The 19,378-nt window shown below is 41.4% G+C and overlaps 1 protein-coding gene and 1 long non-coding RNA gene across 2 annotated transcripts in view; one reads left to right on the forward strand and one right to left on the reverse strand.

The window, feature by feature from the left end:
* LOC309484192 (uncharacterized protein) overlaps positions 1–18,817 on the reverse strand; it is a 64,456-nt gene extending 45,639 nt beyond the window's left edge. The window contains exon 1 of the mRNA XM_082150468.1: positions 13,384–18,817. Coding sequence (XP_082006594.1) covers positions 16,789–17,709 — 921 coding nt within the window. The 5' untranslated portion in view covers positions 17,710–18,817 and the 3' untranslated portion in view covers positions 13,384–16,788. The remainder of the gene's footprint in view (positions 1–13,383) is intronic.
* LOC309484259 overlaps positions 1–19,378 on the forward strand; it is a 159,585-nt gene that overhangs the window by 100,883 nt on the left and 39,324 nt on the right. The gene's annotated exons all lie outside the window — the stretch shown is intronic.

The raw sequence follows: 19,378 nt of genomic DNA on the forward strand, positions 1-19,378 counted from the left end.
ACTGCAACCGTTGTGTACAACGACCGACAAGGTGGTCTATGCTCCCGCCTCTACGAGGCGCCATTATGCACTGAAGTGGAACCTATTTGTTGAATGGTGTTCTTCCCACCGGGAGGACCCCGAAGATGTCCGATCAGAGCCTTGCTTTCTTTCCTGCAAGATGGGTTGAAGAGAAGGCTGTCTCCCTCCACCCTCAAAGTGTATATTGCCGCTATTGCCACACATCACGATGCAGTTGAAGGTAAGTCATTGGGGAAGCATGACCTGATCGTCAGGTTACTAAGGGGAGTGAGGAGACTAAATCAGCCTCGCTCCCCCTCTGTACACTCTTGGGACTAGTCTCTGGTGCTCAGCGCACTGCAGAGACCTCCCTTTGAACCACTGCAGTCAGCTGAGTTAAAGATCCTGTCACTGAAGACATTGCTCCTGACTGCTCTGGCTTCCATCAAGAGGGTAGGGGACCTGCAAGAATTTCAGTTGACGAATCGTACCTAGAATTCGGGCCGGCAAACTCTCACGTTGTCCTGAGACCACGGCCTGGAAATGTGCCCAAGGTTCCTACCACTCCCTTCAGGGATCAGGTAGTGAACCAGCAAGTGCTGCCTTCGGAGGAGGCAGACCCAGCCCTGGCTTTTCTCTTGCCCAAGTCAGACCCAGAGCTCACGGCTATGCTTTCCCGTTGCTGTTTATCAGCAGGCGGCCGGCCGCAAGAGGGGCACCCAGCCCGTCCAGGCCCCGCTAAATCAGGCGGCAAGCGTAAGGGCAAGCGGCCCTGAGACGGGCGAACCAGCAATGGAGGAAGTTGCTCTCCCTCCCCTGGAGGAGGGCCGGGTGGAGAATCCTTTGTTTCAGTTTGTTTCTGTTCCACCGCTGGCTCTTTGGAGTTCAGCGGTTCCCACATTTTAAATAAAAGAGCAATTTCCTCCATCTCTGGGTCACAAGAGGGCATGGATGCCAGTGAGTGATGCCTCCATGTCTTGCCACTCAGGCCTACACTTGTATGCATTGTGGAACCTGTGCTAGGCTGGGTGTCCATATGTAGCGGCCCCTACGCCGACCCCATATTTGTATCCTTCCATGATAAGCTCCTCTGCGGACAAGCTCGTGTCTTTCCCTCGACAGAGTCCACTCTGTCGTCTCTGCTGGTGTTCCCCATTCGTCATTATCTCTTACGCACGTAGAGAGTGACTGATGAAGGGGAACGTCTCGGTTATGTATGGTACGGAACAGAGACGTACGTCCCGTCGCCACAGTGGCTGAACTTCCGCTGTACACAAATCCGGCTCCTCAGTGAAAACTCCTCAGTGCATTGGCTCGTTTAGTTACACTCGAAGTAGATTGGCTCTCAAGCGAGATCCCCCATTCATCAGCATCTTTAACGTACGTCTCTGTTCCCTCCTCGGGGAACAAGGGTTACCATACGTAACCGAGATGTTACTTTAGATAAAATAATTTGTAAAGAATTTTGAGCTTTGTGTAAGCAATGGACCAAAATTTGTATTATTCAGTGAAAGAAGGTGTTTATGATAGAAACAATGTCTTAATAAAAAATAAAAATAAAAATAAAAAAATCTATTGAGTGAATGTGTTGATCCAGTCTTATTTTTCCTTTTTTTGTTTCATTTGACATAGAACATTGACCATTGAGCCCAGGATGATTTGCAGTGAAAAGTGACTTTAAATTTGGTCTGTGGCTCACAAAATTGGTTTTGGCTATCAAGAAGACTTGGAATCTGTCTAGTTACAATACATTTAGCATGCTTCCTTTTGAAGCTTCAGTTTCCATTCTTTGTAACTGCATGGAAAAGGGGGACACATTTTCATGATTTGGGTGAGCTGATCCTTTGAAGGCATTCACCTGAATACAAAGCCATTCAGTTTGTCAAGAATTTGCAGTAAATCAAAAGTATTCACAGTGAATCACAAAGGGAGAAGTGAATCAGTCTTTCATTTAGCGTTATAGCTTTGAACCCCAAAGCGGCACATGACGACCTATTACACTTGTGCTTAGATAAAGGACCGTATCATTTTCAAAACGCTCCCAGTCTGAATAATTCAACAGCTGGAAATTGTCTCTCAAATCAGGAGAGGCTGAAATATATTCCGCTAAAAAAAAATTCCGCAAAAGGAAGCAAGGAGATGTGTCCACCATGTAGCACTGCCTGGTTCCTTGGTATTAACTCTCACCTTTGAATATTTCATTTTGGGCAATGCTTCACAGAAGAATGGCTCACCCTTCAAGTACATTTACATTAATTTTTGAATTTCTTGGATGAGGCCCTGGAGGTCACTGCAATTCATGTTGAACTGACAGGCCTTTTTAAGGTGCTTGTCAGTCGAGACGGCCGAGCGGAAAGCTCCCATCCAAACTCAGTGAGACAGGCCCTCCTTGGCAGCCTTGATTGGTGCCTTGATGTCTGTTAGTGTAACCTGGGAGGTTAGCGCAGATGTCACTCAAACCACCCGCTCTGACTTGCTTGAAAAAAGCTACCAAAATCGCTAGTGCAGGCGCCTGTCCTATGTTCGGTCGTGAGTGCGTGCGCGCCACCCTCTGCGCTGTGACTGTCAAGTCGATTTCATCGGCTCTGTTAAAAACCGGAGACAGCATGGCTATCAAATATTTGTCCTGCGTCTGTAGAGTCAGTGTGTCTGTCTGTGCGAATCTCACACATTCAGAACTCAAACTTTCCCCTCGATTTCCCATTTACAACCTCTCAGTGGGCGACTCTAATTTACCTTCCCTCTGCTGTAGTGTGACAGAGGCTTGTCACCGCTCGGATGATGAGGGGAATATGTTGTCTGTTCTGGATGGATGTTTCTGGAAGTTTGAAGAGAGGCAGATGGTGGAAGAGGGAAGAGGCGCGTACACTGTCCTCGCGCTCTGCCTTCCTCACCTCACCTGTTTCATTTGCATTCTGTTTCATCAGCGGCCCGCTCTCCTGTCTGCACCGTATTATATTTCTCAACGCTATTCTGAATTCCGGATCAGGCAAACACACATCTTTTTATATTGTCAGAGCCGGAGACGCAGTTGAGGAAACTGCAGCCACCGAGAAAATCGCTCAAGTTTACTTTTACAGATCGATGAGGTGCAGTGCTCTTTAGAGCTGAAATGCCTCTCTTTTTTTAGCTTAAAATAAAACGTCATTTTAGAATGATGCATTTATCATGATTGTTAAGGCAACACACTCCAGGTGAATAGGATAAAAAAATAAAATAACTAAAAGATATCAACATACTTCCCCAGTTGATTGATTACATTAAGAATTGCAAATATTTTTTGTATTACTTTTATGTTTAAACATGCAAATGGAGGCATTATCTAATTAAATATGCACTAATCTGCAAACATTTCCAGAACATAATTCTGAACATTGCATAAAGCCAGGTTTAAAATTCTTGTTTGATTTTGCTGACATATTAGAGTAAATTTTTTGGGGATATCTCTTCTTATCACTCCATAAATCAGAAAATACTGTCAACATACAGAAACAAATATGTATTTTTAGTAATAAAATGTTGCATAAATCACGCAAATGATATATGATCAAACATTCGGAATATAGATAGGACTAAAATGGTAAAGTTTGGTTCATGTCTGGGGTGAATATTTCTGACTTTAAATATATGTATTGTAATTGAAACCTACAGACACAAATAGATGAAGAGCAATAAAATATACCCTTAAATGTATATTTTGTATGTTTCCAGTAGCCCAAATTTCACACACAATTGTCTAAATAGCCCAAATCTCAAAATCAACTAAGGCATCAAAAGAAAAAGAAAAAATCCAACAATTTGCCTGCAGAGGCTTACCTTAAATGAATAGATTTATTATATATATATATATTCGCAATTATGCTCATATAAAAATCCCGACATCTTGTTGTGATCATAACCATGTAAATCATGACCTAGATAGTGCTGCTTCTGACAGCTCAAATAAATAGGCCAGCTGCTAGAGCATGACACCAGCAACACCAAGATCATGGGTTTGATTCGCAGGGAATACACATGCTGATAACATACAGTATGTGACTATTATACACTGTAATAGTTGAGATGAGTTGAGAATACATATAATGTATAGATTGTGCTGTAGATGTGGACGTAAGACCCTGCTGAGACTGATCTGAAATGATCTTGGCTGTACTGATTAAATCTCTGTTTTTCTACATACTGGATTTAGAGACAGTGCAGTAACCTTTAGTGCCATGTCAGTCTGAGTTATCACTGACTGCAGATGTCAGTAATTATTTCAGCGGTAATGTTTGATACTGTATCTCACCTTTAAGTATGAGACATTCATACAGAAGGAAGAGCGTCAGCACTGTATCTCTATTGGTTTGAGCAGTTCAACATAACTTCTGTCTCAACTAGTGAGTCTCCAGATTGAACTCCAGGCCGACGGATATCGGTTTTGGAACAATGTACTGTATATATATATATATATATAACTGGACTGCGGATATACAACAAGCAGCAGCTGATACATTTTTGATATCACAATTTTCACTTTTTCATTTCAGGTGGTATGTCATTCATTGCAATATGCATGTTTACTGCTAAGCATTTCGGGTATTGACAACATGCTTGTTGCTATGGCTTATGCGGGTATTGGCAACATACTCGTTTAGGTCATCCGGGTAAGGGCAACATACTTGTTGCTTAAGGCTTTCCGGTATTGTTGGTAACATGCTGTTGCTCAAGCTTTTCAGGTATTGGCAACATGCTTGTTGCCCTGGCTCACTCACGTAACTATAAAGCATCCAGATTGCGCTGTCAGTTGGCTGCATGGATGCGCAGGGAGTTCTCGCCCAGAACGGAACCATACCGTCAATCCAAATTGTATGCTAATTGTCAATCATATATGATGATAGTGGTCCTGACAGAAATCAAGCGTAGCGTTAGTTCTGGCAGGTCACGTTAGTCAAGCTCGCATCAGCTGACTATCAGCTGATCCACATCTACCTATAGGAATACGACGCCTATCACCGTATACATATATAAGCTGCTTCAGTATTATCAGCAACTATCGCGTTTCTCAGGAGTGAATTACCCTCCTCCATCCCCAGCTCCTCCTCTCGTCAGTCAGGATTTGGCATTCTGATTCCCTTTGAATCAGAATAAATTCTCGAATTATGTCGTACTTTAAAATCTTGAATTAATGATATCTGCAATACATTCATGTTGGTTCTGTTCTGTTTACCCCAAGGGGGGTTATTGCTGCTCTCCCTACTCTTATCCATGCTAGGCTGCATGGATGCGCAGGGAGTTCTCGCCCAGAACGGAACCATACCGCCAATCCAAATTGTATGCTAATTGTCAGTCATATATGACGATAGTGGTCCTGACAGAATTACAGATAGCGAACATCCCAATGGTGCCCACATTTATGTATATATGTGTAAGAAAATGAACGCACAACAAAAATTACAGTGGTGAGAAAACAGCAGTTAAGGAAGCATCTGATCATAGCATTCAATGTGGAAATGTTTTCATGAGCTCTGCTATTCATTCTAGCCATGTCAAGTTTATTTATATAGCACTTAATACAATAACAACTCTGGAGCAGTTTGTTTGTGGTGAGAACGTGATCCGACCTCGAACAGAACCAACTGCCAAAGAACTGCGCATTTTTGGACTAAACCAGTTGCCGTAGTCAGCTGCGCTGTGATTATGGGATGAGGAGAAATGTTTGTTGACAGTTTGCACTTTAAGCATGGCAGCTCGCGGACAAATTTGGAGTTGTGAGGAGGTGCGGAGCCTGATAGAAATTTGGTCTGATGACCATATGTCCCAAATGTCAAAAACAATTTTAAAGAGAGAAAGGCCACAACATTACCTGATTGATCGTTGGAAATTTTTTTGGATGATGAGCATGTCACTGTTTAGCAACATTAATGCACGCCTCCTCCTGAAGTGACTTGCGATGCGCCTTCGCTGCGTGCAGTGCATTAACACATTATTTTCGAGCCGCATATCGCCTCATTCTCAAATATTATTGTTTGTCTAAAGTGGTGTAGACAAATTATATAATAAAATATGACCTGGGATACAATAAGCTCACGCAGTCATCTCTCCATAGTAAACAGCGGCGTGTTGTCTCTGTCTGCCGGATTACTTCTGGGAGTTCTGTTGGAATTTTCCCTGCACATTAATTCTGACCAATCGAAGTGCAGTTATGGGAATGCGTTCAATACACATCTGGCCAACGAGTGATGTGGATGTTGTCACGTGACTGCATTTTGGTTCGTTTTATCAACTCATAAACTGATTCGGAGTGATCAGTGTGGTGTGAAAAGGAACCAAAACGTCTGAAAAATGCTACAATGTATAATTTTTTGCCCTTGGTCCGGACCAAATGAACCGAACTACAGATGTGAAAGCACCCTTAAAGTATTATTTAAGTTTGAGTCAAAGTATTGAACGTCTGCACTGATATACATGAAGGTGTTGAACCTTTTTAACTTGCCATCAACTTGCTACCATCTAAGCCTATTTATGTGATTGTTTTAGAGTTTGTTTCTGAGATGTCAATAAATGAGGACTTGAAAAGACAACTGGGATGGAGAATCTTAATGTGCACCATTGATAGGCTTTACAATATCGCCTTTAAAGGGATAGTTCTTCCAAAAATGATATTTCTGTCATCATTTACATGTTGTTCTGAACCTGTTTGACTTTTATGTGTGTGATGCATGAGAATTGTTCTTGCGTGTCAAGCACATTTGACCTTCTGGGGACCTTGTGGGCTCCTTAATAGCACTGGGCCCATTGTACTCAGTCCCACCTTTCCTTGAATCAGAATAAATTCTCGAATCATGTTGTACTTTAAATCTTAAATTAATGATATCTGCAATACATTCATGTTGGTTCTGTTCTGTTTACCCTAAGGGGGGTTATTTCTGCTCTCCCTGCTCTTATCCATGCTAGGCTGCATGGATGCGCAGGGAGTTCTTGCCCAGAACAGAGCCATACCGCCAATCCAAACTGTATGCTAATTGTCAATCGTATTTAACGGTAATGGTCCTGACATAAATCAATTATTACATGCAGTTGAGGTTTTGGTTCTAAGGTTCTAAGGTTCCAAGTATAATATTAAATAAACCAACTGTTCACAGAAAATTGTGCTGTCAAGTTTGCACATTTTGATGTATGCAGACCTTTAGTAAATCAGGGCCTTGAGGAGAGGGGAAAATAACTCAGATATTTTAGCTTTAAAATTCTCATTGCTCAGACATTCTAAATTTAGTACAAATAGCAAGTTATTTCTATTTACACTTTGGGTGAGAAGCACCTATCACTATTTGCACTTATTGCATTTGTGTAAACAAGATGCCTTATATTTCTATTTATACTAGGTGCATTATATTTGCACATAGTGCAAATAACCTCCTCCCCCACCATTTGTGGCACAAACATTACCAATACAGAGTCTTTTGACTTGGCTCAGTCAGCAAACACCCCAGCAATGCCTTGCCAATCACTCAGAACACATTATCAATTGCATAGCAATTGGCATCCACCTACATCACATTGAGGTATTGTGGCGGTGAGTTTTGCACAGTCAAGCACCGCTCAAATTTTCTTCAGAAATGGACACAGTTATTCATGGCTCACCTGTCCTCTCCCCTCACAAGTCATCAAGTCTCATCTATTCAATAATCCTGTTGGGTTTCACATCTACCCTCATTATGTCACAGACAGCAGCTGTTCTACACCCGTCTGAGCCCGAGGCGGCTCACTCCAAATATCACATGGACCAATTAAACATGGTCTCTGTCCCTCGTGTGGGCTGATGTGCCGGGATTGAGAAGGGTTAATGAGTGGGCTCGGGAACCGCGGGTCTCGTCCCTGCCTTATGCTTGTGTCATGTCACCCGCTCCCTTAAAGCTCAGCCATGTATTGAGACGCGGCCAGCGCTGAGCAGGTCATTACAATATTCATGAGGGCCGATCAGGAAGCTCTGGCCGTTCTCCGCCTGTTGACGTGTAACCCACAGTACGAATGTGAAAGGTCACGGACCCGGCGCATGTCTGTCTCGAGAGCGTGTGATCCCATGATGGTTATTACGGCTGCCTTATTGAAGTCGTATGAGCCATCTCTCTCACTAACACCTTTAAATTTTTTAAACTATAATGTCCAAACCAATTAAATTCCAGTTGATCATTCTGCAGAAGCACATGGAGCATGAAATATGCATTGTGTTTCTTAGGAACTTTTTTTCCTTGTCGTGCTTGGAAAAAAATTATCTGATTTGCATATTAATGAGAGGCTTTGCAGATTGGCATGTTGGAAAGTGTCACAGTGGTTGAACCCGATGAAGCCAGAGGCCTGTGTACAGACAGGTTTACACTGCATTCTCTTATATAGCAACCACTGCACTTCATGCACACTGTGTGTATAATATTACCAGGCTGAACATGGTTAATATGATGAATGCTTGTGCTCAATTCTTTTCTTATATTCAGGCATGTGATTTTTCTATATTTTCTTACCTGAGAAGTGTGACCAACATGAATCACTAAATGACCTCAAACAATTTTGAAGCATACTACAAAATGCTGTGTTTATGAATACATATAGTTCATGCATGGATTTCTTCTGACACCACAGCACGAGCTAACTGTTCCATCTAGCTGCTGTATGCAAGACAACTTTAGAACCTCAGCCAAGGTCCAAAATTAAAGTCGACATCAAATGGAAGTGATAGTATTTTCTTCCCTATTGTGATGTACATCTGAGTGAAACAGCTTTTTGAACAAGACATTTTTTTTAGGACAGGACTTGATTTAACAATTTAGTAATCTCTGCAGAGCAAATTACATCCAGTTCCCCCTCTCTGTACGCAATGGGTCCATTGTCCATTGACATAGTCCAGCTCCACCTCTGTAGACCTAATGGGTGGAGTTAACAGCTCATTTAAGTTAAGGGGCTGCTTTACCGCTTATGAGTGGGTGAGCGATCGAAACGCTTTGTCCTCTGGGCAGGTCACATCACTGGTACGTGGCAGACCACTGCTCTGAGGCAGGGGGCTACTCATGCCACGTGAAGAGTGGGCGACTGGAGCTTTTCCATGCTCCAAACACGGCAGACCGCTGCTCTGAGAGAGTGTGCTGTGTGTTATCATGCTATTGAGTGAGCGACTGATTCTTTTTCCATGCCGTGAGTCTGAACACAGCAGACCACTGCTTTGAGACATGGCACTGCATAGTGGGCTTGAGCTCATCACCAGAGTCCATAAAGTCCACCGCCGTTATTGAGGGAAGACGGACTAGTGCAGCACTGCTTTTGAGTGGGGATGCCCAGGCAGAAACTATATGCCAGATCCTAGTGATGACATATGATGTTTTATTTACAAAGTTCGGGAGGAGCACGTTCAGATAATTAATCTAATTAACTTGGGATGAGCTCATCCATTTAATCAACTCAATTAAGGGGGAACCTCAGAGGGGGGGTACACTGGGTTCGGGCTAAATTCCGAGCTCAGAGCCCTCCCCTCGGACAGCACGCCAAATATGCATAACCTTTTCTCTATTTAATTATATGTAAGCGTGAACTCGTGAAATAAATAAAGATAAGTGGCACCCCAGTATTTAGATGTTGCGACTTAGACAACGCACCCTACCATGGCACCCAAAAATGACCTACCTGAGAGGTAAGACTTGAACCATTGGAGTGCGGTTTTTGGGATGCCCTTCATCTTGAGGGTTGACCGGAGGATCTGGTGGTTAACTATATCGAAAGCAGTAGACACATCCAGCAAGTTGAGTACTAGGGATTTGGAAGTTGCTCTTGCCAGTCTCAGAGCTTCAATTACCGAGAGCAGGGCAGTCTCAGTTGAGTCGCCACTTTTGAAACCAAACTGGTTGTTGTCCAGGAGGTTGTTCTGTGTAAGAAAGATAGATAGTTGGTTGAACACGACTCATTTAAATTTAGATATATTTTTAAGATGGAAAAATGCGGCTATACAGATGCTAGAAATTAGGTTTTCAAATGAAAGATTGGAATCAAAGAGCACACACAGGTTCCTAACTAACGACAAAGACTTGACTGGGCAGCCATCAAGTGTTTGGCAATATTCTAGATTACTACATGCAGAGTTTTTTATTTTTAATTTTTTAGAATTAAGTAGCAGGAAATTACCAGTCATCCAATTTTTTTTATATCAACTATGCATTCCATTCCGTTTGTTTTACAGCCTTGGCTAAATAGAGTATACACAAGACTAGAGAACGATCTGAGATGTCATCGCTCTGCTGCAGAATTTCGACACCATCAACATCGATTCATGACAATATTAGATCTAAAGTATGATCACGACATTGAGAGGGTCCTGACATGTGTTGTCTTATTCCAGCAGAGTATAGAATGTCTATAAATTCCAATCCCAGTGTGTGTGTGTGTTTTTTTTAGTTTTTTTTCATTACCTACATGGAAATTAAAATCACCAACAATTAAGACTTTATCTGCAACCAGTAGGCTACTACAGTAACTACGATAGAAAATCAGCAAATTCTTTGATAAAGTCTGTATGGTACCCTGGTTGCCTGTATACAGTAGCCAGTACAAATGATCAAACTAGTTGTATCACTTACATTAGATACAGTAGCATTACATAAAGCACCATCACTTCAAAAGAATACTTGAAACCAGATATGTCCTGCATACATAACCAGAAAGAAGTTTGTCGTTTCATGGAAGATCCAGTTATACCATTCTGATTAAACATTACAAGCTCACCTCCTTTCTTTTTGTCCTGTTTCTTTTTGCCAGGTCCTTGTTTATTTACTCATTTATTTAACAATTTTGTAATACTACCACTATTGTCACACCCGTAAACAGAAAGAACCAAAACGCAGAGTGCAATTAAAGAGATTATTTAGTACACAGAGAAATATTTCACAAAGGAATGGAGGATGAAGAAATATCCAAATAACAGATGAACTTGAGCTGGGAGAAATCAGTCAGACAGTCCAATCTGTATAATCCAGGCAGGTAGTGAATGACAGGAAATCCAACGTCGAATCACAAAGAGATGGGAACAATGAATATAAACTTTAGATGAGAAAAACAACAAGGTGAGACAAGAAAAACAATATGAGAGTGAATGAATGCAAAAACTGAGTTAGGTATGGGGAACTAAATGATCAACAGGTGAGCACAGGCTTGATTAACCTCATCAGATGATAAGTTGCTATGGCTGCTGAATGAGTCAGTCAAGCCACAAATTGACAGATTTTTTTCACATTATGACTACGTTTACATGCAGCCAATAACCCGTTCAAAACCGGGATATTAGCAATAACCCGGTCGCGCACGGCCATGTAAACACCGGCAAAAACCCGGATATGCTCATATCCCGGTTTTTAAAAACCCGGATATTATCCCTGGGGTACCCCTTTTCTAACCCGAATATTTGGTCATGTAAACGCGTATCGGCATATCCCCATCAAAAGGGACATTGATTTGTGTTCTGCCCATGTTCTATTCGCAAGGAATCTTGGTCTTTTGAGTATAGACGGCGCATACAAAAACCCGCGTGCAGTATACCGGAAGTAAACAAGAAGTAGAGGTAAACATGGCGAGACGCAGCACAGCACCACACTTTTGGAGCGAGGAGGAAAGCGCAAACAAAGGCGATCGCTATCTGCCCCGAACTATTCATTATCCGCGTGCTGCTGCTGTTGTTGTTGCCTTTGGATACAGGAAGAAGAATCGGAAATGACGCACATTGCGTCTTAACGTTGTCCGTATGTCCAGACGCTAACCGTGCGTCGTCGTTTACATCGGGATATTGCCAATTGATTACAAATTCTATGTATACAGGAGTAACTCTCTCTACTCACGCATGTAAACGGGTTATTCCGAATGTTTCAGAAACCCAAATAGTGACCTTAACCCGACCATAACCCGATATTTGACAGCATGTAAACGTAGTCAGTGATGTAATAGTGCGAGGAAAGACCGCCTCTGCTGAATCAGATCAATGCCTACTTCTAAATCATTGCATCTTTGGCCCTGCCCACTGGCGCATTAGTGAGATGAGGAGAGAAGAGAGATACAGGATCACTGGTCTAAAAATAAAATTAACTTCCAATTGGATCCTAATGCTAGGAAAGGGGTTATTTATTTTCAATAAATGAAATATGAAATATGCCTCAATAGAGTATTATTTGTTTGTTCGGAACATTTCACAGTGATTCTTTGATAAATAGGGGTGGTAGTGGCGCAGTGGATAAGACACATGCCTTTGGTGTGAGAGACCCGGGTTCGAATCCACTGTGAGACACCAATGTGTCCCTGAGCAAGACACTTAACCCCTAGTTGCTCCAGAGGCGTGCGACCTCTGACATATATAGCAATTGTAAGTCGCCTTGGATAAAAGCGTCAGCTAAATGAATAAATGTAAATGTAAATCAGTCGCAATTTTGCTTTGCAAACATACATTACTTAAAGACATGGACACGGCAGTAATGACACAACATGGCATCATGTTAATGGCAGTAACCGTGTTACTTCTATTGTCTAATCTGTGATCAGTGATTTCTGACATGGAATGATTTATGTACAGTCAGACGTTCTTTGTCTCAAAATCGTTTATTACTGATTATGCGTCAATAAATCAATCCAATGCCTAAACGGTCAACTTCACATTATTTCTCTTAGTTTAATTCTGTAAATGTGAACAAAAGGCCTGGTCCTGATAATATATGTGGCCGGTTAGTTAAATCATGTTCAAAAGACTTAAGTCCTGTATTTCATGATATAATAAGTCATTACAGACACAACATGTACCTAACCTCTGGAAAGATGCTGTGGTTGTCCCCATTCCAAAATGTAGTGGTCCTAAAACTATTAAGGATTTCAGGCTGGTCGCTTTGACTTCAGTTTTAATGAAGATTTTCGAGAAACTGGTCAGGTCGGAGATCTTGAGGGAGTCTGAACAGGCACTGGACCCCTTGCAGTTTGCATGTAGACCACATAGAGCCAATAGAACCATCATAAAATATGCAGATGATTTGATTATTCAATTTGATTGTTATTGCTTCAGGAGAATGAGATCAGAATATATATATATATATATATACACACACATTTTTTCACACATTTTGTAGGGTTTAAATTGTGTTTCTAGCCCTAGGGTTCCAAAGTTATGATCCAAAATGCAAAATGCCTTATAGTGCCTACTAGTGTCTGAGTAGTGGTGCATGATTGGGACCATCCTGCCGAATTCGGGGTCTCTACGATTTACGGTCTCTGACACCCATATACTTTTAGGGCAGACAAATGAAGAAGTAAAATAAAAAAATCAGTACAAACACAATAGGGCTCTAGCACCTTTTGTGCTTGGGCCCCTAATTACAATGTCAGAGATACACAAAGTCAAGTCAAGTCAAGTCAAGTTTATTTGTATAGCGCTTTTCACAATACAGATTGTATCAAAGCAGCTTCACAGTATTAAATTAAAATAATACAACAAAGTTTGTTTCAAGAGGAATTTATTGATTGATAAAATTAAATTAAATATCCCCAAAATATCCCCAACTGAGCAAGCCAAAGGCAACAGTGGCAAGGAACCGAAAAACTTCATCAAGTGACCTAATGGTGTCCTAAAACTCCATCAGGTGACCTAATGGAGAAAAAAAAACCTTGGGAGAACCCAGGCTCAGTCGGGGGCCAGTTCTCCTCTGGCATTTATGAGCTAGAGGCCGGATTGTAGTTTGAACTGTAGGATTATATGAATGCCTGGCTGAAGAGATGCGACTTTAATCTACTTTTAAACTGGGAGAGCGAGTCTGAGCAACGAACAGTATCAGGAAGACTATTCCAGAGTTTTGGAGCCAAATGTGAGAATGCTCTCCCTCCTTTGGTGGTTCTGGATATCCTAGGTATGACCAAAAGCCTTGAATTTAGTGATCTTAAAGAGCGCGATGGATTATAGGGTGATAAAAGATCCGTTAAATAGACTGGAGCTAAGCCGTTTAGGGCTTTATAGGTCAGTAGCAATACCTTGTAATTAATACGGAACTTTATAGGTAACCAATGCAGTGATGATAAAATCGGTGTTATATGATCATATTTTCTTGATCTAGTAAGAACTCTAGCGGCGGCATTTTGGACTAACTGTAGCTTGTTTATTGAGGATGCAGGACAACCAGCTAGTAAAGCATTACAGTAATCCAGTCTCGAGGTCATGAATGCATGAACTAACTTTTCTGCATCAGAAACTGATAGCATATTACGTAGCTTAGCAATGTTTCTAAGGTGGAAAAATGCTGTTTTTGTAACATATGAAATATGATTTTCAAAAGACAGGTTGCAATCGAGTATGACACCCAGGTCTTTTACTGTAGAGGATAAAGTAACAGGACATCCTATGATGTTAAAGTTGTATTGTGCGAGGTTTTGTGGGCGTTTTTTTGAACCGATAAGTATTACCTCTGTCTTGTCTGGATTTAATAAAAGAAAATTACGGGTCATCCAATCTTTTATATCTTTAACACACTCTGTCAATTTGGAAAATTTTGCGTTTTCATCCGGCCGTGATGAAATATATATTTGAGTGTCATCAGCATAACAATGGAAACTAATTCCATGTTTCCTTATAATATTTCCAAGTGGCATCATATATATTGAAAATAACAGAGGGCCTAATACAGATCCCTGCGGCACTCCATAGTTTACTGGAGTTATGATCGATTTTTCTCCATTTAAATAGACAAAATGGTAGCGGTCAGATAGGTATGATTTGAACCAGCTTAGTGCTTGTCCTTGAACACCAGTATAATTTTGTAGTCGATCTAAGAGTAATGTATGATCTATAGTATCGAACGCAGCACTAAGATCAAGTAAAACTAGTATTGAGATACAGCCTTGGTCAGAAGCTAAAAGTAAATCATTTGTGATTTTAACGAGCGCAGTTTCAGTGCTATGATGCGGTCTGAATCCAGACTGAAACTTTTCATAGATCTCATTTTGTTGCAAGAAAGAGCCCAGTTGAGCGGACACCACTTTTTCTAATATTTTAGACATAAATGGAAGATTTGAAATGGGTCTATAATTTGCTAGATTATTATGATCTAATTGTGGTTTCTTAATGAGAGGTTTTATAACTGCCAGTTTAAATGTTCTTGGAACATGACCTAAAGATAAAGACGAGTTAATAATATTGAGGAGAGGCTCTTCCACTACAGGTAACACTTCTTTCAGTAGTTTAGTTGGTATAGGATCTAATAAACATGTTGTTGTTTTAGATGAAGTGATAAGTTTATTTAACTCTTTTTGTTCTATAGTTGCAAAGCACTGTAATTGTTCTTTCGGGGTGATAATTGAAGCTGAATTATAAGGCGCGATTGAAGATTGAACGTTTACAATTGTGGTTCTGATGCTTTCTATTTTCTCAGTGAAGAAGTTCATGAAATCATTACTACTGAACTGTAACGGGATATTTTGTTCGGGTGACGTCTGTTTATTTGTTAGTCTAGCCACGGTGTTAAATAAAAACCTTGGATTGTTTTGGTTGTTTTCTATTAGTTTGCGGAGGTGCTCAGCCCTGGCCGCTTTTAGGGCCTTTTTATAACGTGACATACTGTCTTTCCACGCGATTCTAAAGACCTCTAAATTAGTTTGTTTCCATTTACGCTCTAAAATACGCGTTTCTCTCTTTAAAACATGCGTAGTATTGTTATACCATGGTGCTTTATTTTTCTCTCTGACCTTTTTTAATTTAATAGGTGCAACCACATCCAATGTTCTAGAGAGAATGGTGCTCATAGTGCTAGTTAGTTCTTCTAGTTCATCTGTTTGTTTGGGTTCAGGCAGCAGCTGAGACAGATTAGATAAGCAATTTGAGAAATTATCTATGGTGGATGGGAGGATTGTTCTGCCTGGTTGATAACGCGACGCCGCATGACATATTACAGCAGTACGTAATATGCAAGTTACCATGTAGTGATCAGTGACTTCATCACTTTGTGGAATGATATCTATATCGGTTGGATCGGTTCCATGTGATATAATTAAATCGAGTGTATGATTAAGACGATGTGTTGGTCCGGTGACGTTTTGCTTGACCCCAAATGAATTTAATAAATCTGTAAACGCAGCTCCTAACGCATCATTTGGATTATCTACGTGTATGTTAAAATCTCCAACAATTAGTGCTTTATCGACATTGACTAATAGGTCTGAGAGAAAATCTGCAAACTCTTTTAGGAAATCAGCGTAAGGCCCTGGCGGTCTATATACGGTAGCCAAGGCTAGAGATAATAGGGATGTTTTTCTAACATCTAAGAGCGTAACATTTAGTACAAGTACTTCAATTGAAATAAACTTATAACCCGTTTTCTGGGTAACATTTAGAATATCTTTATAAATGGTTGCAACACCTCCACCACGACCAATCAGACGGGGCTCATGCTTATAACAGTATCCAGGAGGAGTAGACTCATTAATACCGAAATAATCATTTGGTTTAAGCCAGGTTTCAGTAAGGCAAAGTATATCGAAGCTATTATCTGTGACTATTTCATTTACAATAACTGCCTTAGGTGTGAGTGATCTAATGTTTAGAAGACCTAGCTTTAGAAATAGTTTTTGTTTACTAATAGCAACATTTTCTGTTTTAATAACAATTCGATTTTTCCTAGATCCTGCATTAGATTTATTATTTGATCTCACTAAACGAGGAATAGACACGGTTTCTATGCAATGTTCTACACTAGTATTTATATCAGTTGAATTGGTGCAGCAGAGACTATGATTTGGACTTTTGGTTACTAGTCAAAGGGTATTTAACATTTTGGAGATGTTATCTGACAGAAGATCCGCTCCGAATCTGCTTGGGTGTAAGCCATCAGCACGGAAAAGCCTAGGACGCTCCCAAAACAGATTCCAATTATTTACAAAGAGCAGTTTCTGCTCATTGCACCATGACATTAACCATTCATTTAGCGCAAATAATCTGCTGAACTTTTCATGCCCTAGTCGGTACGTGGGAAGCGGTCCTGACACAATGATCGTTGTTTCAGGCGATGTACTGCGTACCGTATCGATTAGATTCCTGAAGTCTTTCTTCAGAATCTCCGTCTGGCGCAGCCTGATGTCGTTCACTCCCGCGTGCAGGACCACAGTTCCGACGCGCTTGTCACCGTTCAGGATCTCGGGAACGCGAGCAGCGATTTCAGAAACACGAGCACCAGGAAAGCAGTGACTTTGCACCTTACTTTTACCTAACGTAGCGTGTACATGCCGAACGATGGAATCGCCGATGATCACAGCATCGCGTTCTGTTTCGCGTAGAGGGGAGAAGCGGTTTTGTGTCGATAACTCGAAAACCGGGAGGGTCGGAGAAAGTCTTGGTCTAAACCTGACTCGCGTCTTCCGCTGCGGAACCACCCAGGCTTCATGGTGGCGTGTTGGAGCCGGAGTGAACGAGACCATGGCTGATTTCGACCGATGCTGAGGAACGCACGGAGTAGACGCGGTCGGAGTCAGCGGGTTAGTAACGTTAAACACTGATTTGTGTGCATCGGCGCGTGATGTTTCAAGAGCCAAACACCGGTCTCTCAGCTCGGCCTGTCTCAATAAAAGGTTGTGGATCTGTTTCTCAACAGCTTCCAGCTCAGACTGCAGTGCGTGAAGCTCAAATGTGTCCTCACCTGCACCAAGCGGTAGACTACTTTCATCTGATATATTCGCCATTTTAACAGATGGACAGTGAGTTAGCAACGAAGCTACCAGTGATGCTATCAATATTAATACTAATTTATATTATAAGTTTGTTTGTAAGTGAGTGTGGAGAAGACGCGTTCAGCCGTGATCCATGGACGTAACCTTTAAGAGTATGCAGCGTTGGATCACTAATAGGCTTGAGACGCGTCTGCTCAACAGTCCGCGTTGTAACTATGAGGTTTTTTAGGTTTTTTAGTGGTAGGGGTGTAGAGTAGACGCACGATAGGCGAAAAAAAAAATGTTTGTTTATAAGTGAGTGTGGAGAAGACGCGTTCAGCCGTGATCCACGGACGTAACCTTTAAGAGTATGCAGCGTTGGATCACTAATAGGCTTGAGACGCGTCTGCTCAACAGTCCGCGTTGTAACAATGAGGTTTGAGCAGTAACATTAGTGCTTCTCAGTGAGGAAAAGTAGAAAATGTTCGTTGTAAGCGAGTTTAAAGAGAAAAATCAAGAATTATAAATCAAATCGATAGAGCTCCAAAAACAACAACGCATTCAGACGCAACGCATGATAATAACAGGACAAGACATTACTCACCGTGTTTGTTGAGTGTTTCTTACTCACCTGAGCTTTTCTGAACTCAAAGGCGCGAGCGCGCGAGAGAAAATAAATAAATAAAAATAGCTGAGCGCACACGGGTGGCGCGTTTACAGGCTAGCGAATTACTAGCGTGTTGTGCTAGTAGTAACGTAAGCTAGCGATGTCAGGGTTGGGTAAGCTGTATTTAGTAGTAATATAAACAACTAGAAATTGTAGTAAATGATGGTTCAAAACAAGGAAATACGAGGCTAAGACGGAGCTTACAGCACCGAAGCAGACACACTCACAGCAGGCAGCGAGAAAAATCAAGAATTATAAATCAAATCGATAGAGCTCCAAAAACAACAACGTATTCAGACGCGACGCATGATAATAACAGGACAAGACATTACTCACCGTGTTTGTTGAGTGTTTCTTACTCACCTGAGCTTTTATGAACTCAAAGGCGCGAGCGCGCGAGAGAAAATAAATAAATAAAAATAGCTGAGCGCACACGGGTGGCGCGCGTTTACAGGCTAGCGAATTACTAGCGTGCTGTGCCAGTAGTAACGGAAGCTAGCGATGTTGGGTAAGCTGTATTTAGTAGTAGTATAAACAACTAGTAATTGTAGTAGATGATGGTTCAAAACAAGGAAAATACGAGGCTAAGACGGAGCTTACAGCACAGAGCAAACACACTCACAGCAGGCAGCGAGGCAGACAGGAGCAATCGATCCTAAGCAATCGATGCTAAGCAATCAATACAAACACGTAAAGAAAATATTGTGAACAGCATCATCAGCGTTACAGTAGAGAGAATACAACATTAAAGGGATACTCCACTTTTTGGGGAAATAGGCTCATTTTACAACTCCCCCAGAGTTAAACAGTTGAGTCTTACCGTTTTCGAATCCATTCAGCCGAACTCCGGGTCTGGCGGTACCACTTTTAGCATAGCTTAGCATAGGTCATTGAATCGGACAGGACCATTAGCATCTCTCTCAAAAAAATGACCAAAGAGTTTCGATATTTTTCCTATTTAAAACTTGACTCTTCTGTAGTTACATCGTGTACTAAGACCGACGGAAAATGTAAAGTTGTGATTTTCTCGGCTGA

The sequence above is a fragment of the Leuciscus leuciscus genome (genome assembly GCF_965113295.1).
Source record: "Leuciscus leuciscus genome assembly, chromosome: 20".
Lineage (NCBI taxonomy): Eukaryota > Metazoa > Chordata > Actinopteri > Cypriniformes > Leuciscidae > Leuciscus > Leuciscus leuciscus.